Source organism: Cuculus canorus, chromosome 2, assembly GCF_017976375.1.
Source record: "Cuculus canorus isolate bCucCan1 chromosome 2, bCucCan1.pri, whole genome shotgun sequence".
Classification (NCBI taxonomy): domain Eukaryota; kingdom Metazoa; phylum Chordata; class Aves; order Cuculiformes; family Cuculidae; genus Cuculus; species Cuculus canorus.
Window position 1 is genome coordinate 87,803,971 of NC_071402.1, and position 26,279 is coordinate 87,830,249.

At 39.8% G+C, this 26,279-nt stretch overlaps 2 protein-coding genes across 4 annotated transcripts; both read left to right on the plus strand.

Annotated features, from left to right (window-relative positions):
• Positions 1 to 1,458: 1,458 nt before the first annotated feature.
• LOC104066898 (serpin B4) lies at positions 1,459 to 10,481 on the plus strand. 3 transcript variants are annotated; one of them, XM_054057500.1, is made up of 10 exons: positions 1,460 to 1,639; positions 1,913 to 2,096; positions 3,156 to 3,289; positions 3,417 to 3,534; positions 4,049 to 4,111; positions 4,719 to 4,847; positions 6,070 to 6,187; positions 6,520 to 6,662; positions 7,423 to 7,587; positions 7,758 to 10,481. In XM_054057500.1, the coding sequence occupies exons 4-10, from the start codon at positions 3,487 to 3,489 to the stop codon at positions 8,160 to 8,162; spliced, it is 1,071 nt and encodes a 356-aa protein (XP_053913475.1). In that variant the 5' UTR covers positions 1,460 to 1,639; positions 1,913 to 2,096; positions 3,156 to 3,289; positions 3,417 to 3,486; the 3' UTR covers positions 8,163 to 10,481. The 3 variants fall into 3 exon arrangements, with proteins under 3 accessions (XP_053913474.1, XP_009567879.2, XP_053913475.1); XM_054057499.1 differs by lacking the exon at positions 3,156 to 3,289 and having other exon boundaries at positions 1,459 to 1,639; positions 3,350 to 3,534; XM_009569584.2 differs by lacking the exon at positions 3,156 to 3,289 and having other exon boundaries at positions 1,459 to 1,639; positions 1,968 to 2,096; positions 3,350 to 3,534.
• A 4,725-nt stretch (positions 10,482 to 15,206) lies between these two features.
• On the plus strand, positions 15,207 to 24,811 carry LOC104066887 (ovalbumin-related protein X-like). The gene is made up of 7 exons (XM_009569573.2): positions 15,207 to 17,739; positions 18,409 to 18,474; positions 19,636 to 19,764; positions 20,557 to 20,674; positions 21,405 to 21,547; positions 21,853 to 22,008; positions 23,270 to 24,811. The coding sequence occupies exons 1-7, from the start codon at positions 17,572 to 17,574 to the stop codon at positions 23,690 to 23,692; spliced, it is 1,203 nt and encodes a 400-aa protein (XP_009567868.2). The 5' UTR covers positions 15,207 to 17,571; the 3' UTR covers positions 23,693 to 24,811.
• Positions 24,812 to 26,279: the final 1,468 nt, after the last annotated feature.

Below are 26,279 nucleotides of genomic sequence, written 5' to 3' on the forward strand. Positions count from 1 at the left end.
ATTCCAAATTATTATGCTAATATTCCTGAAAGAGAAATACATTGCTGTGTCCTGCTGCTTGGAAACCACCTTCCTTTTGCTGTTCAGGGAGAAGACTGAACACTACTCTGCCTTAGAGCTATTGCATCTTGCTGCTCCTGCTTGCATACTTTCCTCTGTTATATTCCACAACATTTTTCCTCCAACTGTGCTATGTGTCATGCCAAAAATAAGAATGCAGAGAAAATGCTGCCAGGAAAGGGAACAGCTTCTGCCTGGTTCTGCTCTGCCATTTCCTTTGGGTGATGACATGAGGACCAGGCTCAGGAGTTGGGCTTTGAAGTGACTATGTGAAGAGCAGCCACCTCCTCAGCAGAAACCAGGGAAGCAAAACAGACACTTCTTTAGGAAGTTTTCCTGACCCAACATTAAACAAGGACAACCAGACTTCATGAATTTCTTCAGGCAAAACCTGTGCAGGTCTATCCCTCTCCTCCTCATGGCTTGAATGGGCAGTACGTTTTTAATTTCCATTTCCTCCAAGAAAAATGATAGGCAAAAATTCAAACTGGAAAAGGAATAGACTCGAGAGTGTATTACAGCTGATATGAAATTGCCTTCAGAGATTCCTAAACACCAGAGAAGCCTAGTATATGATCGGGTTGATATGTAAGTATATGTTAGTAGTGACAACTAAGTACTTACAAAACAGTGTTATAAGTGTTTGAGCTTGCATACACTCATGCAAATACTTGCCCACCCACCCATCGTATCAACCTAAATGTGAAGGAAGACTTTTTTTCAGGAAAACAACCCCAGAAACATACTATTACTTAGGTTACACTGTGTCTTCTGCCTATGCCTTGTTGAAGCAATATAAGGCAAGGACCAAACTTCCTCAGAGTCACTGGTAAAAATGAAGAGTCAGAAGAAGATCTGGAGTAAATTTAGCTGACACATCAGTGTCTTGTGGAAAGCGTATCTGGACAAAACTCATCCAGCTTTCCTGTAAACTGATCTGAAGAATGCAAGGTTTTGAAAGAAGACCATGTAGACAGGGATAGCATCCCTCTGTTTTGTCCCTTGTGCCACAAATACCTTCCTTGCTTGCAGCAGAAATATCAGAATGTCACTAATCCACAGCAGAGGAACAGGGCTCTCGTATTTCCGTTAGGAAAACCTAAGGAAATGCAGATAACACATGGGCATCCAGTATCCTTACTCCAATATCTTTATGGGAAGTGGAGCATCCCAGGCGTACCACTTTGTCTGCACGTGCTGTGTGGTTGATAGGAATGCTCTCTATCTGTGCCGCATTACTGCAGCAGCTACAAAGTGCTCAGCTGCAGCATACCCAGTGCACACACCCTGCACAGTTGTGCCGTGTATGTACCACTCCTGCTCCTCTAGGATGTCACGCAAATGAAAGCAAGATACTGATTGAGCTGTTGGATATTCAACAAACTCTGGAACAAATGACTAAATTCCTCTTCTCCATTAAGGACAAAATTTCCAGATGAAGAAGAGAACAGGTAGGGAAAAATCCCTGGAAGAGTTCTCTAAGAAAGAAGTCTTCAGAAGCACACAGCTGGAGCAGGAAAAGGGAACTGACTTACTTCCACTCTGGAACCACTGCCTCATGTCACAATTGGCCCATTAGGTACTTTTATATTTTGAATTTTACTTTCCTCTGCTACTATGCTAACTGTAGAGGCTTTAATAATTAATTTATATTATGAAAATATATGTGTTTCCACTTGGTAGCGTTGTTTCTGACAGTAACACATATCAAATTTTGTAGATTTTTTTAATAGGTAAAACCCCTAAAAACTCCTCTTTCTTAAAAGTAGGTAGTTTTTGGTTTTTTTTTTTTTTTTTTACATATTACTATGCATTTATAATCCTGATTTTTTTCTGTCTTCCTGGGGATAAGGAAAAACTACAGATTCCAGAAAAGGTCCCCTAATTATACTAACTTCTTGCAACAGATTGGAATGTGATTCATCATGAATGAAAATTATGCTGCCACTGGGAGTGGCAATGGCTTTATATCCCATTGCTCCAGAAGCCCTGTCATCAAGCTGAACAGTCCAGTTCGCACCATCAGTCCTGAGAAGGTAAATATCTCCCTGACTTTTAATTCTAACCTTTAAACTAAGAATCATGTAACTATGAAATCTCTAAAGACTGATACGTGCTTTAGTGATGTAGACATCTGCTTAACACATATATACTGTATTTAACGTATGTTGAGGAAGTGAGAATATTCTGAAGACCTGTGCAATCTTTTGGATAACATTAAAATGTATGGGCTGTGTGATGAAGCTGTGCTTAACTTATAAAATGGCTTTACCTTTTTTTCTTCTTCTCAAAGAAAATTAAAAGCAAACCTTTTCCCACTTCTGCATGACAGACTGGTAATATATGAGAACCTAATCTTTCTACACCATTCTGTATTATTTATATGGATAATTGAATTCTTCTTGTGTAATGGAGGAGGAGCATATTTCACATCTGTGGAGAAAGTTATTCAGACTCAATAGGAATCAAACCAAAAGAGACTTAGAATAGCTGGAAACTCTGAAATACCAAGCTACTTTCTAACTGATCAGATGCCTTTATATCACTTTACTGCTTGAAGACACTGGGAAAAGGCTCTCATTAGGAAGGAACTGTCCCCTAAGCAGGAGATGTGAGTTTTGCAGAACATTGAAGACCATCTGCTAATATGGTTTAGTTTTTTTATTATGGTAATAGTTTTGATCATAACTGAAATATTATATCTGAGAAAAATGTTGAATCTGCAGATGAAAACATATATCTGGAATTTTCCACTAATAGACCACGTGCCCTTGTTCAAAAATCTTCCTAAGTGAGTCTATGTGTAGTTCAATTTTCTACTGAATGTTCATTATCAGCCATCCTTAGAAAAACACAGTATGTGAGGCATAAGGTTTTGAAAGAGACACAGAAAGTAAGGTAAGATCAAGGAGTGTAATTAGTAAGTGATATGCCTAGAAGACTTGAAGCAAAAAAGATCAGGACATAAAGTGAGCTAGGACTGTTGTTAGGGCAACACTAGGACCAAGTAACAAAGCCATAGCTATTGCCTGAGCTGGAGAAACAGCTGAACTCGGAGTACTATTTCTGAAAATGTGATTCTCCTGCCATTCAAGGTGCTGGTTTTCAGACGAGTTGTTTCAATCTGAGGTTCACTGTGAAATCCCAGATGTGATGAATCAGGAATCATCTGTGAAGTGCTGAACGATTTAGCCACGTACTGCAGAAAACCTTCTTGTGCTTCACCAAGGTATCTAAGCTTAACCAACATTAGGATGCGAAGCCTAAATCTTTGTTTCCCTTGTTGCAGGTGATCACAGCACCACAATGTGCTCTCTCAGTGCAGCCAATGCCAAGTTCTGTCTTGAATTTTTCAGAGAGCTGAGCAAAAGAAAAAGAAATGAAAACATCTTCTTCTCCCCGCTAAGTCTCTCAGCTGCCTTTGGGATGGTTGTCCTCGGAGCCAGGGGCAACACACTCAAACAGATTGAGAAGGTGGGTGTCCTTTATTCTGAAAAGGGGACGATGACAAGATATGAGCCAAGAGGCTGATAGTACCATCTGATATATTTCCTAAGCATCCAAAGGAGTGGTGCACACAGAGGGCCTTTAAAAATACCCTCTCTTATACAATTCCTAATATCAAATTTTTTCAGATTAGACACTATTACAGTAACTGATCATTGAACAAATCCATTGGTGCTGAAGAAAGTGTTTTGGAGTTATCCCTCCACTCTCTAGGGCTCAGAAGTGGTGGTTCCCTTTGATATCATCTTCTGCCTTCTCTGACTACTTAGATCTTCTTCCTTAAGAAGAAACATTTCAAAGATTTCATGAGCTCACCTTCTAAAAAAAACTTCTTGTTCACTGCAAGGATCTCATGATAAAGGGAAAATGAGACTTTCCCCATGGACGGTGTCTTGCTGCATTTTGGGATAGGCTTGCAACACTCTGTTTGTGCTTTGAGGTACTGAAACTCAGTTGCATTTACCCAACATTTACATTGCAGGTATTTCATTTCAGTGAAGTTTTGAGCAGTACAAAGGAGAGAAACATATACCCTTCCGAGAAGGTAAGATACAGTTGCAGCTCTGAGAAATAAAAACAGGTGCTGACTTGTCAATAATTTTCCTTGCAAACCATCACTTAATCAGAAAGCATGACAGGGTGGAACAGCCTCTCTGTATAGATTCCCAAACCTGCTTGTTACTATTCTTTTATTAGCTATTTAAGTGGCCTTGTGAGATCACGCATTTCAATAGCTAAGCCTTTTTATTAGAAGTTTCTTACTAAAACAGCAGGACCAATCTAAAATGTAAGAAGTGCTTAAATTGTCCCCTTAAAGGTTTATCTACAGAGAATGCCAAAGGCTCCTTGGATCTCACTTTTCCCAGTCTTTAAGCCATCAGGCTTTTGCTCAATGTGTGCAGAGCCCACCTCTGTGGGATACAATGTGATTTGGAGGTGGACTAGTATGGCCCTGAAGGGGCGTTATCGTGCTACTCTGTACTGGTGTAGGGGTAATTGGAGGTGGTGTCCTGATGCATTTATTCCAACACATACAGGAACTGCGTGTACTCAGCCTTCTCGTACAGAGAAAGGCTGCGATTCACCATCAGATCTAACTTTGCATGGGAAAGCCCGAGCCTACAACTAAACTTCTGTTTTTATGTTTGAAGTGTGAAGAAGACAGAGAAGTCCATTCCCAGTTCCAGGTTCTGTTGGATGCAGTCAGTGAACCCAGACCAGGCTGCTCTCTTACCATTGCCAACAGGCTCTTTGGAGAAATTACTTATCCATTCTTCCAGGTAAGCGGCCTTGGTGTCTGTTTTAACAGCTTTTGGGAGTTACAAGGTTGGCAGAATTTCTTCCATTGTAAAGTACAGAGGGAAATTATACACAACAGTGTTGTCAGGGTGTGCTGCTAAATGACTGCACTCCACAGCTCTTGCAGTCAGGGAACCTTTCCTTCTCAGTTGCCCAGTGGTTAGAGATGGGGAGCAGCAGAGCGCTGGGAAGCTGTGGCTTAAAAGCTTTTGTACAAGGAAACAGATCTGCAGTAACAGCTCTCCCTGTGCATTCTAGAAAATGTGATAGCATTGATCACCATCAGTATATCCTTGCCATGCACAACCGGTGCCTAATAGAGCTCGTGCTTGCTGCATCATTTCTATCCAAGCAACAAAGGTCTCTGACCAGTAGAAGAGGTTTTTTTCCTCTCCTAGTGTCTCTTTTGTTTCTATTAAAACCATTGTACTCAGTCTTCCACCTTTCCTTCAGAGTCTATGTGAATATGCGTCCTGCTGCCTTTTCAAACAAGGCTCAGAAGAAAGTAGCATCTCTGAGATGTTTGCCAACCAGCTTATTTAAGTGGACTTGACCATCTCGGAATATTCCTATGGAACAGTGGCAGTTCAGGCAATGTAAATGCATATAAATAATTTCCTCAGGAAAACAGACTTCAGGTGTTTATATGGCTAGAAATAGTGCAGTATCCACCCTTCTCTTTTCCAATCAAGATTTCAAGGTATTTTCAGAGTCAGAGAAAGGTGAGCAGCAGCCTGGAAATGTTTTATATTTCATGCACATTATAAGTTTTATAGTGTATATATCTGCACAGAGTAAGATGCACACACACAACTGACTGTGGTACTGTAAGTCCTGGTTATTTGTTCAAAATAAGGTAACATTCTTCATTTGGTGACTGGGGGAAGACCAGCAGCATAACAATGCCATGTAAACTTAAAGAAAGGTACTAAGTTTTAGTCTCTGAACTTTTTTACTGTTATGAGATGTTCCTTCAGTTCAGTACAGCTTGAAAATACTTAAAAATGTATTTGCAAATATGAATCATTATAAATAATCTCTCTCTAAAAACTAATTAACTCAATTAATTATTTTTCATACATGCCTGTTTTACTTATTCCTTTCTTGCTGATCTGCCAAATGGAATTATATGGAAACCATGAAATTATCAATATTATAAAAATCATCAAGTTGCAATAAAATTCTGTCGTTTGTACTTTCTAGCAATATTTGGATTCCACAAAGAAATTCTATCGAGCAGAACTAGAAGCTGTCAATTTTAAATACACTGAAGAAGAAGCGAGAGAGAAGATTAACTTCTGGGTGGAAAATGAGACAAAAGGTAAAGAAGAATTTGTACAGGTTGTTTGGTTTTCATCCAGCCAGTTAGGAATATCATATCTGAATTTCAGTTTGCTCCTTTTTTTTTTCAAAGAGTGTGAGATTTTTATATATTAAACTCTTACTGCAGTTTTTTGGTCAACAGAAAATGAATGTAGGACATAGTACAAAAATGCCTTTCGTTCCCGGCCTCAAAAACTGTACATAAACTTTTTGTTATTTTTCTGACAGCATTATACTACTTATCAGATATAAAGGAGTAATTATTAATAGTCAAATGCAGATACTTGACTGAATAAATTAGTAATTCTTCTTAATTCACTGTTTTTAAAGGTAAAATCAAAGATCTATTTGCTGCTGGGTTTATTGATCCCTCCACTGTACTTGTCCTGGTCAATGCTATATATTTTAAAGGAAAGTGGGCAGTAGAATTTAAAAAAGACGACACTAAGGAAACATATTTCCAGCTGAACAAGGTACAGTATGGGCAGGAACTGAAACACCTGGGGGTGGAAATCAGATGTCAGTTTCCTATAACAACAGATGGGAGCTTTTCTCCTCTGTGTTATCCCAAGGCAAAGCACCGGTCTTCAGCTAGGAGAATGGAAAGCTACACCTTCTCTCCAGTTTGAAAATCAAATATATAACTCTTTCTATCACTTCCCATCAGAAATGCCTCTCATGCAGCTGAGAGACTGGTTGGGTTAAAGTCACTAAGCACATGCACTAACTTTGTTGGGGATTTCACGAATAAGGATACTGTTTCAAAACCAGTTTACTTTTGGGACTGAGTATGAGGATTCTGTTAATTTGCTGTTTACTAACAGAACAGTGTTTGTTTTCAGGGAAAAAAAGAAAGAGCTAAAGGCAAATCATCTTAGGAGAATGTATATATTATCCATGAATTAGTTAGATTCATTGGTTGCATCAGATGCATTATTTCACTCATCTGACACACCAGAAAGAAAGAATGACATAATGAGGGAGATGTGTGTAAAGTGATCTGGCCCAAGTAGAAGTGGAAAAGTAGGTTTTATGCTTCTAAAATGGATAGCTTCATTGGAACTACAGTTAAGAGAGAGGAACACATGAATGCTGCAAGTACACTAAAGCCATGGCCAGCGTAAATAACGTTTTCTGGACTGAACTTTAATCTCAATACTGAAACTAACTACAATCAGAGTGATCATTTCTGTATTTCTATATTTTCTGCTTAATATGTTTCCTGTGTTCCAGAATGAGAAAAAGTCAGTGCAGATGATGTACCAAGAAGGTTATTTTAACGTGGCCTTCATAGATGAACTGAAAATGAAAGTGATAGAGCTCCCATACTTTAATAATGAACTGAGCATGTTCATTCTGCTTCCCGATGTCTGTGAGGACTTTACTGGTCTAGAACAGGTAACACTTCTTTTTTTTTCTCTAATAGCATACATAAGGGACTGCAAACAGAGCAATACTTTTAACACTTCTCCAGTGTGGTCAGGAGACAAGTGGGAAAAACTGAACCTCGCTATCTTTTCCTTCTGTTCATTATGGTCTCAATCATTATTATTAATACTGCCTTACAGCTTGAATGCACACTGACGTATGAAAAACTAACAGGATGGACCAGTTCAGCTAGGATGCAACAGCTGAGAGTGAAGGTGTACCTGCCTCGGTTCAAGATGGAGGAAAGTTATGTTCTTAACAGAATTCTCCAGCAGATGGGAGTGATGAATGTTTTTGACTGGGGAGAAGCTGATTTGTCAGGAATCTCTAGGAAAGACGGTTTAGTTGTGTCCAAGGTCATCCAGAAGTCATTTGTAGAAGTCAATGAAGAGGGTACTGAAGCAGCTGGTGCTATGGGACTTGTTTTAGCGCCTCTGTGTTGCCCAGTTTCTTATGAGTTCAAAGCTGACCACCCATTCCTCTTCTTCATCAGACACAACACAACCAATACCATTCTCTTCTTTGGAAGATATTCCTCCCCGTAAATGCAGATCTTTTTTCCCCACTAACGTCTCCACTGGCAAGTTTTGTCCTCCACTGGGGACAAAAGACAGGCACATTTTCACTATGCTTTATCATAATGTGTTAATTAGCTGTAAAAAAAAGACTATCTGATGAGAGCCAAATTACAGATATAAACCTAAAAAGCAGTAACTTATTTCCTTTCTAACATCAACTTTAGGCATGTTTTACTTTCAGGAGGCCTCACTAAAATAACATCTACCTTAAAATACACTATGTGATCTACCTTAAAATACACTATGTGATATTTGCCAAAGAGCTGTAGGCCTCTGCATGGAAAATCTTATTTTGATCTTTCCCTAGCGTAGCATGTCTCAAAAAACCCTATGATTTTAAACCCTATGCCATAAAGATCAGTGATAGATTCTCCCACATGAAGGAGTCAGGAGGATAGGGATCTGCATTAAAAGGGTAAACTTAGATACTCAGTAGCTTTTCGCTTTACCTACCCAACTTCTGTACAGGTCTCAAGGAAAATGCCACTTTATACGGGAGTAGCAAAGTGTTCTCGTGGGACCTCTCTTTTAAATGTAGATCAGGGGTAAGTGTTCAAGCTGGAATGAGGCTCTCAGGATTTGTTCTCAGAGAACAGAGAAAGCAGAAGACTTTTCTCTTGTAGTCTTGTTTGTTCTCAAGCAGGGCAGGCTCTTCCTTACTTTTTCCTGTGAGGAAACAGGTATGTGCTACAAAGTTCTCCAACTCCTCCATAAACTTCCACGTAACAAAGACAAGGTTTCAGAATAATGGAAGGCCTTTTCTGATAAGACCTGCTCTGCAGTGGCTGTGAATTAGACACTTAATTCCCACATAAAACTTTAAGCTGTGATCAGACATTCTTGGTTTTAAAGAAACCCAGCTCTCTTTCTTTGTGCCTCTGATATTATGAGCTTCTTGTTCCAACCGTTTCATTCCTCATCAGCATAAAAAAACATAATAAAAAATGTAGTGATTGTATTAAGGTGGGTAGCCTCTATTTGTTCCATTTATCATAATAAAACCACTCCAAATTAAATAAGTAATGTAGTAGTCTGCAGAATTAAGTGGACAGAGGAATAGTCTAATACAGCAGGTAAAAATATTGGCAATCCTTAGGGAACACTAAAGTCTACCTCCCATTTGAAAATATTCATTGTGTTAAATTTAGACACCAGACAGCTTGAAACAGACCTTGAAACACAGCTACTCCTTCTCTCTTGTATTTGATTTTACCAGAGAATTAAGAGTGCAGTTTTAGGACAAGGCTGAGCCATTCTAATGCCAGGAAGAGGATATTGCTCCCTTTGTCTCCATCCTTCCATGTGTTTCTTCTCCCTCCTTTATGCTAACACGATTACTTGCTTGATTAGGTGATGAACAGTTCTCTGGGACTGAAGAGGAAATTCTTTCTTCCTCTTAAGAGGAAAAATTTTGGTTAAGGTAATTTTCTTGCCGATGATCTAGTTGCCTAAAAAATCTCCTGGATGTTGCGGACGAGGTCGTGTGAAGGCATTGCGAGGGATCATGAAGAAGAGAGCAGCCTGCCCAGTTAGGAAGTAGGCAATGTCCAAAATCTACAGACACATGAAAAATACTTGCTTTCAAAGGAGAAACACTCCATTTTACTCTCCTTTTCCTGTTGCTCACTGATGGGGAGAAGGGAATTACTGGGAGCAGTGCTCGTTCTGTACTGTGAATTCCAAGGGCTCTTCCAAATGCTGAGATCTGCAGGAAAATTTACAGTAAATTACTGTACTCAACACAAATTCAATTGCTAAATAAAGAAGACAGATGATAGTCTGTAGAGCTGCCTCAGGTGGCTGCAATTTCATTATGAAATACAGCTTGAAATAGTGAAATTACCAGTAGAGGCACAGTTTTCACCTCAATTGGTTGAGAAAAGAAAACCAAACACAAGCTGTGGGTCTTCTGATGAATAAGGTATGCAAAAAACAGCCACTCATGATTTTCAATGACTGCCATCAATGTTCTGTGTATATCTGGAATGTCTCAAATGCAAATTACTTACTTTAAAAAAAAAGAGTGAAATGATTAGTATTAGAATGTAGTAGTTTGCGTAATCAGATCTGTATATTTTTAGATAAAAGGTAAAAGAAAAACAATTAATGACATGTGTGATAAAGAAAAATGCTGTAAAATGTTATCCTGAATTGAACAAGTCTCACAAGAAAAAGAATTTTGTGTGTGAGCAAAGGAGGTGTGGCTGAAACAAATATTGTCATTTAGCTCACTACAGCAGAGGTAGTCACTTACAACCTTTGTATTACTACTTTTTTTAAACTTGCTCCAGGGATACCTCGATCATTTTGAAACCAGGAACAACATACAGCATAAATTAAAAAAAATAATCTATTTTCTCTTTACATACTCCTTTTTGTAAATGCCATCTTAATGTATAAAGTGTGTAAAATATGTGGTGAAAACAACCAGGAGCTGGAAAGTAGCCTCCTGCTGCTAATGTAGTGGTAGCAGCTTCTAGTGTAGAGGGCAGTGCTCCTGCAAAATCAGAGATATTTACTTAAAAATAGAAGGTAAACCCACTGTTCTGGTAGCCAGTGATTTTCCTGTGGCAAACTGTAGCTTGTAAATGTGTGATGCCAAACAACAGAGCTTGCAAAGCAGAGAAAACAGAGAGACTCCAAATGGTGCCTGAAGCAGACGTAATAGTGAAGAGGGTGCCACTGCCTCTTCCCCAGGGACAGGCTTAATATTGAGTGTTGCTGTACAGCCTGTTGAATCACACCATCATACCTCACGGCTCACAAACGTGTACGCTGTCAAAAAGCAGAGCAAAAGAAGTCAAATACTATTTGCATGAGCATCCGTGGAAAGATAATGCCCGTTTGTCCTACACTAGACGGTTCTGTGTCTTTCCAAGGTCTGATTACTGGTTAACTCTTACCTTTTCATCTTTCCACTGGACTCTCACCTCTCTGATGGTCACAGTACTCAATTTTCTCTGATATTTTGCTTTCCTTTAAACATTTTATTAGTACCTATGTATAATTGAATTGTTAGTATATCTTCAAAAGATTTGCAATGGATGGACAAGAAGGACAGAGGAGTATTTCTGGGTTGTCACTAAAAACGGCAGTGAGAGCAGGTTTGGGGAATACTTCCTCCCTCCCACTCCCATGAAGACCAGCACTTATTCTTTCAAATTACAACTTTGTACAATGTTTTATGGCAGGAAGTACCTGTTCCTTATGATCCCAGTAAGAAAGGCACTCAGACTCTGCGAGATATTACTTCAAAGGCTGTTTGTTTGAGCTAATACTACAAAGGGAAAGAAGAAAGCATTGATAAAGCTAGGTCCCTTCAGAGGCTGCACAGATGAGCTACTCAAAAGCTGTGTGCACTGGGCAAAGAGCAGCACTGCTTGCCAGAGAGCACCATTGCTTGCCAGAGAGCACCATGAGCGTGACAGAGTTGCAATGAGTGAGATCCAGCTACCTGAGGAGTGGCAAATGGAAAAAGTCTCTTGCTTTCTTTTGGCAAGTGTGTGCAGTAGAAAAAAAAGTCGCTATTTTGCTGCTACTTTATTTTATCAAGTTGAGTTATTGCTAGAGGCAACCAAAAATCAAGGGGCATAAAGGACTGGTGGATGTGCTTGGTGTCCTTTTACCTTGGGTTGCTGTGCAAACACAATACACATTGACACACCAGCTATGAGCTGTGAAGGGGAAAGGACATGTTAGGCATTAACTTTACCCCAAGCCTGACACACTGACTCTCTGAGAGGTTTAACACAAGGTGCTGGTTGTCTTAAAAGTGTTAGCACCCACATCAATGACAGTCTGCCCCAGACTGGGTGCACATCACACAGAGCTTAGCACCCAGGTACCCAACCTCCTCAGCTGAAAGACAGGGACAGGGAAAGCAATGAAGCTCAAATAATCAAGGGGACATGGTTAGCAAAATGCTACACCACTTAGACATACACAAGTCTATGGGGCCAGATGAGATCCACCCAAAGGTACTGAGGGAGCTGGCTGAACTGCTCACCATGCCATTTTCCATTATTTGTCAGCAGTCCTGGCTAAGCGGCAAGGTCCCAGCTGACCGGAGGTTAGCATATGTGATGCCGATCTACAAAACAGAGATGGAAGGAGGATCCAGGGAACTACAGGCCTGTCAGTCTGACCTTGGTGCCAGAGAAGGTTATGGAACAATTCATCTTGTGTGCCATCATAAAGCACATACAGGACAACCAGGTGATCAGGGCGAGTCATTATGGGGTTATGAAAGGCAGGTCCTACTTGTCTAACCTGATCTCCATCTATGACAAATGTCTAAATTTAACACAATGAATATTGCCTTATGATGAGGACAAGGCTGTGGATATTTTCTACACAGACTCTATGACATATAGTCATAGGGCCTTTGACACCACTTCCCACAGCATTCTCCTGGAGAAACTGTCTGCTCTTGGCTTGCATGAGCATATGCTTTGCTGGTTAAAAAGCAGTCTGGATGGCTAGCCCCAAAGAGAGGTGGTAAACCGAATTAAATCCAATTGGAAGCTGGTCATAAGTAGTGTTGCCCATAGCTCACTATTGGGCCCAGTTCTGTTTAATATCTTTATCAACGATCTGGATGAGGGGATTGAGTGCATCCTCGGTAAGTTTGTAGATGAGACCAAGTTGGGTGGAGTGTTGTTCTGCTCAACAGTGGGATCGGAACAGGCTGGATCAATGGGCTGAAGCCAATTATATGTGGTTTAACAAGGCCGAGTACCGGGTACTGCACTTGAGTCACAATAACCCCATGTAAAGCTACAGGCTTGGGGAAGAGTAGCTGGAAAGCTACTTGGCAGAAAAGGAGCTGGGGGTGCAGGTCGATAGCTGTCTGAATATGAGCCAGCAGTGTGCCCGAGTGGACAAGAAGGCCAACAGCATCCTGGCTTGTACCAGAAATGGGCCAGTCACTACACGAAAGACATTGAGCTGCTTTTTTGTCGCTTAGTGTCTCCTTGATTATGCCAACACTGGGTAAGAATGGTAAACCCCATTAATTGGTTTAGGACCAGCTTCACAACTACCTGGCAGATAAAGGGCTGCAGAATCCTTACTGATCTCTTTCCTGGGACAAACATGGATATGGAATGGAACATAAGTTATGTCTTGTTTTACAGCATTACACTCTTAGCTTTCGAATTTCAGAAGAAATTTCCCCAGGTCCAATGCCCTGGCTAACGTTGCAAAAAAGTACTTCTCTGCTGATAACTTCACGTGGATAGCCCATTCTAATCAAAATATTCAGCTACTCACAGGCTTCTTCTGCAACCACTTTTGTACTAACATTTATTGTCCAAAAAACACAAACCAAATCTAAGCATGTGTAATGAGAGATTGCTCCCTGGAGAAGTTGTACTCTCTCATCAATGACTACTGGCAAAAGCAAACTTCCTCTCTTCCATGATCTCATTTACTTTGGGTGTTTTAAAGTATCTTGCCTGCCTTGCCAAAGTAGTTTTTCACCTTAGGGGAGCTAGCATAACTCAGAAACTGAGCAGTTATCAAACATTCAACCAGTTTACCTGTGTGGAGAAATGTTGAGGTGACATTGCTGCTGTACACATATGAAATGTAGAGTGTAAAAAGAAGGCAAATATATTGGCTGGGAAAACATACCAGAAACACTGACATGGCCTCTTCTAGAGGATTTTGTACAACAAAAACCTCTGTTGAGAAAAACTCACATATTAGGCAAAGAAATGGCCACCTGGGCAGGGTCAGTTGTGCCTTTTTGGGTACACAGATGTCCACATAGGACAAACACATTGTGCCAAAGTATACAAAGGAGTGTGGGTGCCAAGGAAAGCTCTTCAGGGAAGTCCCAAAGGCAGGTTTGAGCAACTGCTGATCAGTAGCTCTAACACTAATGTGAATACGTGAAAATGGGAGAATAAGACGGTACACACTAGAGATCTTTCCATACAAAATTGGTGCCCTTGGTCAGGAAGGATTTGGTAGGATTAAGTAAAAGTTACAGCAGCCTAGCTCACACAATAAGGAACATGCGAGGAGACGATTGGAAAGTTGCTTACTGTCTTTAGATTCTCCCATCCTCATTACTGCTATAACATCCCCAAACGAAAAGCTCATTCTCAGCTGGTAAACTGAAAGCCACCTGTTATCAGGCTCTGCACACAAATGCCTGTATTTCAGCAAAACTAGGTACACTTTTAAGGGTAAAGTAGCTCCCTTTCCTTTCACAGAGGGTGCACCTACTGCTGTATGCCGTGTAACTTATTACGTACAAATTTGAGATAACTATTATCCACTCCCGTGGCCTTTACAAATGCCAGATTTGTTACTTTACTGCTCATCAAGTCTATTATTCGATAAAGACTAATAGCTTTTTACAATTGAATTATATTTTATATTGTGCATTGTGATTATCTAACAGACCATGAAAGTTCCTGCAAGTAGATTCTGTAGTTTATTCACCTGCCATAGTAAAAAGGTAAGTATGGAAGATCTATGAGAATGGCATGTGTGTGTACCATAGGCCTTTTTGCCATGACCTGTGGAGAATGCAAATCAAAAGCTGACCATCAATCATCCATTAAATCCTACTGGCTGGTTAAAATCCATTTCTGAATATCTGAATACTCTGTATTCTGACTTACAAAGCAGCAAATATGTAATTTCTGACTAGTCTTCCAAACTTTTTATCTGTCACGCCCCACTCCAGTGACCTCTAATTCATCTCAATGCTGGTGCTCTGCACGTTTTCATCAAAATTAAGTTTTAGACAAATGTGCTTTCCCCTCAGAGCTCCTCTCCCCACCTCCCCATCTATCCTGCAGATCATATGCTTTGATCTCAGGTAAAAAAACCTAGTCTCATGTAGGTACAGAAATAGATTTGGTTGTGCTTGTAACAAGTACATCCAGGAACATCTGCATTTTGGCAGACCAAAACACCTTTCAAAACTATTTTGGTCTTGAAAAATAAACAGAAAATTTGAGGTTTGTTCTTACATGGAAAAAAAATCCCTTTCAAAACCCTCTGAATAGAATAACCATCCTGCAGCTGGTTTGCTTGAAATTGCATTGCTTTGGAAACATCAGATGGTCAATGTCTGTGAGGAACTTCCGCCTGTTCCAATGCACAGATGCTGTAGTGAGTTGTTGCATACCTATCAGACCTTCCGCATTTAGCCCGGTACCTGCTTTTCCCTTCACCCTTGGCAGAAGTACTGTGTACTGTACTTGCTGTACTTACAGTGCCTCAAAAGTCAGAAAAGGCGGAAAGCTAGGTTTCAGGGACTGATGCACTTTTTTGCACTCCTTGGTAACTCAAGACTCTTTCCTCAGGTGTATCTGTGGATTCTCACTAACAATGGACTGCAGTGGGAACTCTTTGCTCACTCCCAGATCACTGTACTATTACCAGACCTTTAGCTTCACTTACCTGATCTATGTTGCGGCTAGGTTTATTAAAAATGTATTACGTTTCACTTGATATGTTTGTAACACTGTTTTTCCCTCAGTTATTTTGCATTTGTTTTTCATTTGACTCTAGCTACCTATACAGCCCAATAGCATTAATGTGTAACTTCAAAAGAAGTGCACGAAGCATAGTTTATAGACTTGAACTCTGATTGCTTTGGTACAACCTCAGAAGTTACAGAAAGATCTGAAATAATTACTTTTTTTTCATTAGCTTTTAATTCAACAAAGTTTGACTTGCTGCAGGGAGTCTAACATTACTCTACTCAATGTTTCAAAGTACAATGAATCAAACAGTCATGACGAAAGGTAGCGACTCAAAAGATGACTCCACAAAGGCTAACAGTGGGAGTGTCTCAAATGGTGCAATATATATCACCAAGAACTCATAGAATGTGTTTAGGTTCAGCTGGCAAGCTTGATTATTACGTGACCTTCTGAATTTTGTGGGGTAAGTATTTCTCCAAGTAAAATATAATTTCTAATTTGTATTCTTTAGTATTGAAAATAAAGTGATATTGCATTTAAGAATTTTGTGGCAAGTAAAAGGTAGCATGTGCGGTAATTTTACCTTGCCTTATTAATATATTTTACACTGTTTGACTGTCAAATGCTTCTTGGTGTTCAAAATATGTTTGCACACCACAGCTTTGAGTAGAAATACCTAATTTTGTTGAAAATTTGTTTTGCATTGAAACTGTTCTTTTATAATTCTAATAATTATTTTGGGAGTAAAGGCATTTTTCTTTCCTCATTCTCAGTCTCTGGAGAACACAGGTGAGATACAGTATGGCAATTCACACAGTCCATGGTTCCAGAGTCATTAGCAACAGATGCCTCTCAGGTCACATAATCAACCACATCTGCTCCAGACTTTGGATATGCTTCTATTCCTCCAACTTTAACTATTTTAGAGATACAATAACAATATGCAGCTTTCTTGGTCTCAAAGTCAAAAGAGAGAATGATTGCAGGTATCAATGAGTATCTTTAACATGCCACATTTGTTTGCATGTACAGGACTTGCACCTGACTGAACAAATGCAGCTCTACGCTGTTTCAAGCTGTCTCACCAAACCCCCATATTTATGATATATAAGCTTGTGCTGTTTCTCAATGGAAAAACATCAGCAGACATTAAATGTCTAAAATGGGACTTTGGGAAAGTATCCCTGTAAATCTAGAGTTCAGCTCCTAAGCAACTGGCTGGATTTACAATGCAACCAGGTTGCCCAGGGAAGTTGTGGATGCCCCATCCCTGGAAGTATTCAAGGCCAGATTGGATGCAGTCTTGGGCAGATTGTTCTAGTGGGCTATGTCCCTGCCCATTGCAGAGGGGCTGGAACTGGATGATCTTTAAGGTCCCAAACCCAAACCATTCTTTGATTCCATGATTCCATGATTCTATGAGTCTATTTCTGTAAACTACAGGAAAGCAACTTCCAGATTTGTGGCTGGCTGTACTAAGCAACAGTAAGAAGTACACTAAGAGTATAGCAAGTCAACTACACTTGATTTAAAGATCTAGAGCATGATCCAGAGCAGCCACAGGAAAAATGAAATATGAAGTTTATGTTGTTTCAAACACAATTTAGAGTCCTCTGGGTGGCCACAGGGAAACTCATCCATTCAGTGTTATTTTCATCATATTGAAGCATGGATGAAACTATCTATTTCCTAAAAGGCAAGTACAAGACACTATCTTGAAGATGAGCTAGTGTCTTGCTGAAAGAAAACAAACATGTATTCAGAGATAAACAGGTCAGCAGTTACGGTATTTCTAATAATCACAGAATTTGTAGGCTTCACATCATTCATTGGTTCAGCATCCCAAAACCATTACCTTTTAAAAAAGTGCTATATATCACCAGTACACAGTCATATTTCTGTTTTCTCCAGACAACACTGCTTTCACAATGGGCTCTATCAGTGCAGCAAATGCAGAATTTACTTTTGATGTATTCAAAGAGCTGAAAGTCCACCATCCCAACGACAACATCTTCTATTCCCCCCTGAGCATCATTACAGCCTTGGCTATGGTTTATCTGGGAGCAAGAGGTAACACTGAGTATCAGATGGAGAAGGTACGTTACGTAAACGCTTACAAACTCCTTTTGAACCTAATGAATGCAGCAATACATCTACATTAGATTTACAACATTTACATCTTTGGGATGTTCTCCACTTGAGCAGAGAATGTCATATAGTCACATTTTGCACTTGATTCAAACTTGCCTAGAAAAAGAATGGCATTCCAAACCATGAGGTTTCAGTTTGGAGCCAAGTTTTCACTTTCCATTGTTTTTCCCCATGAAGAACATATATAACCTTTGGTTTCCACTAGGAAAAAGCAGCCTTGAGGAACGGTTAAGGTAATTTTCTTGCTTCAGCTTATATTATCTCATAGACCTGAATCCTTTCAGGTGGAAAGGACAACTTGTAATATACAAAAGCTGAAACTTTCAGAAAACAAGAGTCACAGTTATAAATACAATACAGTAAGGGTGTAGCTGGTTTATAGACTAAATCCCATTAAATGGAAAAGAAAGGATCTAAGCTGAGGATCGTAGTCACAAATGTTCAGTGTGGTACATGCAGTAAAACAACTGATTTAAAGCTCACATGAAAATTTTCAGTTCATCTATGTACCTATCAGACCTGGTTAGTTCAAACCTTTACTTTCAACATTAGTATCAGTGGCTCTCTGTGGACTTCACATACTTAATTCCTTCTATTGCTACTTTTAATTGCAGAGCCTTCACTTTGACAAAATTGCAGGAGTTGGAGGAACTATTCAGACTAAACTCCAGAGATCTAAGGTACGTTCATTTTCACATCTTTCTTCTGAGAATAGATTGTTCTGACTGTACTTCAAGTAGGCTCAACACCTTTCCAAACCTTTGCTAATGCTCTAAGTGTGGGATGTAAGCTGAAAATAAAACAGAAGAAGGCAGGCTGCACATGTTTCATCAGAACAAGTGACAGGACAGGATAGAATGCTTTGGGCACCAGAATATCTTCTTGTGCTAGGGGATAGCACTTAAAAGAGGCTCAGCACCAATGGCCAGGGCACAGCAATCGGACTTACAGCTGAGACTGCAAAGTCGGGCAGGAAGATGCTTCAGCAGAAAGAAGCCCAGAAGCCTCAAAGGCTGGAAAGCAGCAACACTCTTACAAAACCTACCGGGACTTTCCCATCCTCCAATTCCCACTGGTACCCCAGGAGCACCACGAAGGATGCCAGTACATTGATAACACCCATGTGCTTTCCTCCGTGTTAATCTGCTGCCTATGTAAATGTAATGCAAGCCATGCTCTCTGATCTGTCCTTGTCCACTTGCGATCCACCAGCAGAAGGTGGGATTTACAAAGAACAATAATATATTTATATAAAATAAAGAAAAGTAAAGGTAATATCACCTAGACCTTTTAGTAGCTGCTTAAATATTTAGAAAGGGGAAGTTAAACACAATTGTCCTTTTCTTAAAATGAAGACCCAGCCACTATTTAGCATTGTGCATTTTTCATACACTCTCAGCTTGTGTCATCTGGGACAATATTATTGGGACATTAGACAGTTCATTTGTTTTTTCACTATATTTTGACATTTCTTGACTCTCTTGTCGCCTATCACTCATACCCATCTGCAGCTTCCGCAGAAAGCTACTATGAAAATGCAAGCAAAAGTTGGAAACTAGAGACTCTATATTTGTGACAACTCACCAACTGCCATCATTGACACCTTAATATTTTTTTTGTCACCTCACCCCTGAGTGTGTCATCACATGCTATGGATTACAGGTGCATCATTAGTTGCTTATACTGAACATCCTTCTCACAGAGGTTTTAGACTGCAATACATATTCATTTGCTAAAGTTCACTGTGCTTTTTTCCATGTTATTTGTATCTTATAAATAATTGTCTTTCTAGTAAAATAAGCTGACAGTTATATCTTCTTATCTCCTTATCAACAACTCAGTGTGGCAAGTCTATGAATATCCACATACTGTTTAAAGAACTTCTCTCTGATATCACTGCACCAAAAGCCAATTATTCACTCCACAGTGCCACCAGACTCTATGCTGAAAGGAAATACCCAATCCTACCGGTGAGTCGCACATTAGATTGATTTTTAGCTAAATCCTGGATAAACCTGTAATCCAGGAGGACTGGCCAGAGTAAGCGATCTGTTAACTCAGCTGTCCCCATGGGTGTAGGCTTCCATGGTTTTTCCCTTTGCAACAGCCCTGACAAGAGTCTGAATGGAAAGCAATTCCAGGCAAAAAGATAGCCCTAATAAAAAAATGAATGGAGTAAAAAATAAAACTGTTTGGTAATGTAATTCAATCCCCCCCTCCTCCCCAGCTTGCTCCCCCCGACGCCTTTTCATTTTGTTAGATTTTTTTTTTCCAGGAAATAATTTGACCTCAGTACATTTCTTCACTTGAAAACTCCACATCAGAAACAATTTTTGAAAGTGTCAAAATCTTTCATTTTACATTTTCAAAACAAAAAATAAAAAAATCCTAAATCAAAGAAACTTCTTATCTTTAAAAATAAGGAAATTTATTTTTTTTTTTAAAAAGGAGTGGACATTATGTTAATTAAACACACTCAAATGAACTCAAAAAATGTTTTTTTTTTTATCAGACTTTCTTCCAGAAGATGTTTAAGCAGGTCTAATATATATTATTAAGTAGGCAAGTAATAAAAAGTCAGATCTGAAAATGTTATGGATAAGAATATTCTTTCTGGACCAGTTTTAGCTGGTTCTTCCAGGCAGTAAGCAACGCCAACAGCCTATACATGATATCATAATAAAAATCCTTTTAGCTATTTTTTGTATCAACTTTCTACTGTTTTTTTAAAAATTACTAGTTTGGTGGCTACGTCTTTACAGATCTACCTAAAATGTGTGAAGAAACTGTACAGAGGAGGTCTGGAAACAGTCAACTTCAAAACAGCATCAGAACAAGCCAGACGGCTCATTAATTCCTGGGTGAAAAATCAGACAAATGGTAAGGTCAAAAAAGATTTTGAAATATAATTCCCTCTCACAACTGTATTTGAACAACTTCTGGAAAGACTAAGCCTTGGAAGAGAAATTTCCTCCTCCTGATCCCAGTGGTGAATATTTCCTGTGGAAAGGGATGACTGTTGGTCCTGTGTACACGGTGTTTTAAACATAGCTGGCAAAGGCTTAGGTGCCAGGCCATGCACACTTTATACGCACACTTTTTTTGTTTGAAGAGCTCAGCTCATGAAAGGTTAGTCTCAGCTTCTCTGGAATATTTGCATAATTTTACAAGCATGTAAGGGGAAGAAGTGAGATTCTAGGGAAGACAGTAATGCATGTGCTAGGCTGATGGGAAAGGAACGATTTAGGAGCTTGTGGATATTTATAGTGCTGAGGTAGGAGTAAACTGTGAGAAATCAGCACATTGAGAAATAGAAAACCTATATTGCTGCTTCCGTCTCCTGTTTCTTCTTTTCTATATAAATCTTTTTCCAGACACTGGTTAGAAATATTCCTGGGGTTGTATATGGCTCTTGAACCTACCGTTTTCTTGCAGGAATGCCTGGGTAGGTGCCAGTTGTTCTGTATTAAATTACCCTCATGAGTCTGAATTACACATACAGACCTTTGAAGAAGAGGAAGTCAAGTCAAGCAGCAGCACATTGATTAACCTCTAAAATGCAGGAATACTGCTATGAAACTTACCACTCTGCTATGCTTCTTTCTTAAAGGACAGATTCAAGATTTCCTTGAAGCAGGCTCTGTTGATCTCAATACTGTGCTGGTCCTGGTGAATGCCATTTACTTCAAAGGAGTATGGAAGATGGCATTTAAAGAAGAACACACTCGGGAAGTGTCCTTCAGCGTGACAGAGGTAGGGGGGCATAGACTCAACTCCTGGCCAGGAAGCCAGGCTGTTGGCTCACACAGCCATTTGGCTGGGTGGTACGGATACAACCAGCTGTGATCATTGGCTGGGTGATTTGTCTGAGCCCCTCGCTGTCAGGTTTGCAAGAGCTGTGTCTGACAAGAGCGCACCGGCAGTCAAGAGAAGGAATTGGAGACAAAGGCAACATGCCTGAAGATTGAGCAATGTACCTTTCAAAGGCTTGTCCATTTGTCTGCTTAAAGAAAAAAACTGCTTCCTGGTCACATTGTCTCACGTTTCTGTTTTCACAGCATGAAAGTAGACCTGTGCAAATGATGTGTCTAAACAGTACCTTCAAAGTGGCAGAGGTGGCTGCAGATCAAATGAAGGTCCTGGAGCTTCCATACGCCAGCGGGGAGCTGAGCATGTTGGTGCTGTTGCCCAATGATGTGTCTGGCCTGGAGCAGGTATGGCCCTGGTGATGGAAACAGAAGAGTAATCAGTTCTGTGTAACTTGGCTGCCATCAGATGTTTTGCTGTCTATTTATATCCCAGTTGCCCAGACCACCGTTAGGCTGGGCAGGCAGGGGAGAACAAGAGCCTCGGCAAGTGCTACCAGGTGCTCAAGGAGGGGCTGTCCTCTTAGGAGAGCCCTGGACTCAGTTTAATAAAATGAAGGTAAAGGAGCACAGTGCTGCTGTAGCCTTGTTGAACAGGCTGTAGGTATGGGCACATTTCTTTTCATTGAGACATAATTTCACACAACTCCCTCCCACATAAACTGTTGGGCAAATACTGCTAAAACTGATGAGAATTAGTCATTCTTTGCAGGAATCACCAATAATTTTAATTATTATTATTAATTTATCATTTTATATAATAAATATTATACTAACAATTAATATAATAAATATTATGATAATATTTAATAAATTATAAAATCCTCATTATATATCATAAATCAGCTGCTTTCAAAAATTGCTCTGATTATGATGTCATCATGGAACGAAAAACAAAATTAGATAAAGCATGTTCTTAATAAAATATTCTTGATTTTGTAATGATGAAACCAATCAAGCTAAACTAACTGATCAATACTGCATCATCAGTTAAGACTTCAGAGAGTCTGAAATGCAGAGATGGAAAGGAAATGCATGGAAGATATTTGGATATTACACATCAAACAAAGAAATCAGAAGAGGCTTGGGTCTAATGGGATGAACATCAGCAGCAAAAGGAATTAATGAAAGCATAAAGACTGAAAATGAGAACAGCACAGAGAGTAAAAGAAAACATCAAAACTACTTTAAGACAGGTTGAGTCAATCTTTTGCCAGATCCATGAAAACTAGTAAGAAACTGTATTTGTCCTTTATAGAAAAGAAAAGTAAGACCAGTAGGCAAGAATACAAATATAATCTGCACACCATGCAAAATTAAATGTAACATTTGCCTTGGTCTTAGTAGGAAATGAAGCTAACAAAGTGAGTGAATGCAGGATGCTAGTAGCAAGGAGGAAATAAGAATGGACAGATGCAGGGAAGAAACAAAATTCAAACCTCTAATTTACTTCAGTCAGGAGGACTGGATTATCTTCAAGCACCATTTATGAAAGAAGTACCAAAAAAAGATCAGAATTCCATGTCATTGATTTAAAAGAAAATTATCAAGATGTTACTAAATTACCTATTCACATCCCAGACACTTCATTCCCTGTCTCTCTTTGCAGCTTGAGAAGAAAATCAGCTTTGGAAAACTTACAGAATGGACCAGTCCCAATGTGATGGAAAGGAAAAGAGTGAAAGTGTACCTCCCACGTATGAAGATTGAGGAAAAATACAACCTCACATCTGTCTTAATGGGCTTGGGTATGACTGACCTGTTCAGTCCCTCAGCTAATCTGTCTGGCATCTCTTCAGCAGAGAGCCTGAAGATGTCTGAGGCCATTCATGAGGCGTACATGGAAGTCAATGAAGAGGGCACTGAGATGGCAGACTCAGCAGGAGTGATGGGAGACATCCAAGAGTCCTCAGTGGTTGAAGAGTTTAAGGCTGACCACCCATTCCTTTTCTTAATCAGACACAACCCAACCAACAGCATCCTCTTCTTTGGTAGATATTGTTTCCCCGAAGAAGGAAAGAGATGGAAATAATGCTTGGCTTCCCCTCAGAAACAGACCCCATTTGCTGTAATATTGTAGTGTAATCTCATTTTGTCAATATTTTCTCAAAGTGGAAAGACTAACCTAAGAAATGACCATTTGGGAAGCTTCCATAGCAAAGACATATGCACAGGTGAGGAAAGAGCAGCATGCGTGTTTACTCCTCTCCCTTCTCATATTGGTTTCAGGATTGCTTAGGCTGAGCAAAGACTGAGCCAACAGAGAACAGAGGCATCCACTAACCAAGAAGGGGCCAATTGATTTTCACTTAAGAAACTAGTTGCAGGCTCGACCACAAGTCTTTGTGAGCCTATGACATAGAAAGCCATGTGCTCATTCATTCCCTGGTAGCATCCTGCTGACAAATCCATGTTGTTGTTCCTGAAACATGGGCTTTGAGATGTCCAGTCTGGACAAGATTCTTGTGGACAAGTTGTTCAGGTTATTGACTGGTGCCTAGGTAAATTTTAATTTTTTTTACTTAGTTATTGGGAAATGGTATACATGTCCACAATCATGAAAGCTGTTCTCTCACCATGAGTTCCTCATCTCATTCTGAATTTCTTGCAGAGATTCTTCAATGTCGTGGAGAGTCTCCCTTCAGAGTGGGCAAAGAGATCTAACTTTGTGTAGGTACAAATGTGCCTTCTCACAAACTGTAGATTCAAAGCCTGAAATAAGGATACCTGGATAATTCAGATGATCCATTACTTACTGAGAACTGCCAGGCAAAAAAAGCTGTTGGAATTCTTTTTTAAAACATAGGAAGATGCTTCACAATTGACAATATTTTGATTTTTGTGGAAAACCCTGCAAGTGTTATTAAAGAATTTGGTTTCTTTATGGGAGGTTTGGGGGGGGGAGGAGAGGAAAAGCTTTTAATCCCTGTCTCTGTTGAGCTTGCTTAGCTAGAAAAATTTAATTAGTCCTTGGAAAGCCCTCAGGTGAAGTTTAAAACTTGAGTATGTTATTCTTCCATGAATGCATCTGGGCTTCTTTGTTCCTATGATAGTTCAAGTCTATGTCTCTTGCTTTTAAGAAATACATGAGGATCCTACCATTTCTGTCTTTTTCTTCCTATGTGTCTGTTGTGATCTGCAAATATGGATATATTGGCTCAATATTATGTCCTGTTTTCATTCTAATAATATATTATTGATTTTGACACATACATTTGATTATTTTTTTGTTAACATAATAAATTAAAATCACAAATGGTTGTCATGAGAATTATATTAATTTTATGGACAATGAACCCTTAGAAATATCATTACATTGGTAACTGTTGTGAGTAAAATGGCATTTAGTACAAAAAACTTTTTCTAGAATGAATAGAACCTTTAGATCTGAAGTTTCCTAGGCATTTATCATAGAACCATAGAATCATAGAATGCTTTAGACTGGAAGGGACCTTTATAGGTCACCTGGGCCAACACCTTGCAGTGAGTAGGAACATATTCAAGAAGATCGGGTTGCGCAGAACCCTGTCCAATCTGACCTTGGATATTTCCAGTAATGGGGCTTCTACCACCTCTTTGGGCAATCTGTTCCGGTGTTTCATCACCCCCCATCATAAAAATTTTCTTCCTTATATCTTGTCTAAATCTACCCTCTTTTAGTTTAAAACCATTGCCCTTTATCCTATTGCAACAGGACCTGCTAAAAAGATTGTCCCCATCAGAGCTGTTCCAGCTCTTCAAGGAATTACTTGGTAGGACCCCCTGGGACATGGTCTTCCAAGACAAGGGAGACAAGGGAGTGGAACAGAGCTGGAAAATAATTAAAGATGCTTTACACAGGGTGCAAGAGTGCTCAATCCTCATATATAGAAAATCAGGCAGGAAAGGGAAGAGAGCATGGCTGAGTTGAGAACTGCTGGTAAACTAAAAAAGAAGGAACTGCACAGGCAGTGCAAGCAGGGACAGGTAACGTGGGACATGTAAATAGACGCTGGGACGTGTATAGAGATGCTGCCCGGTTTTATAGGGATAAAGTCAGGAAGGCCAAGGTGCAGCTGGAGCTGTACTTGGCAAAGGAAGTAAAGACCAACAAGAAGGGCTTTTACAGGTACATCAATCAGAAGAGGAAGATCAGAGAATCATGTATCAACAGATGAGGAGAAGGCTGAGGTACTCAACAACTTTTTTGCCTCAGTCTTCACCGATAACTGCTCTCATCACCCCTCCTGGGTCATGGGACAGCAAGATGGTGACCAGGGGGGTAGACCCCCTCCCACAGTAGAGGAGGATAAGATTTGCAAACATCCGAGGAACCTGAACACATATAAGTCCATTGGACCTGATGAGATGCATCCCAGAATCCTGAGGGAATTGCCAGATGTGGTTGCCAAGCCACTCTCCGTGATATTTGAAAAGTCATGGTAGTCGGGAGAAGTCCCCGGTGACTGGAAGAAGGGTAACATTGTGCTCATTTTTAAAAAGGGTGAAAAAGATGACCCTGAGAACTACTGACCTGTCAGCCTCACCTCTGTGCCTGGGAAGATCATGGAACAGATCCTCCTAGAAGCTACACTAAAGCACAAGGAGGACAGGGAGGTGATTAATAGCAGCCAGCATGG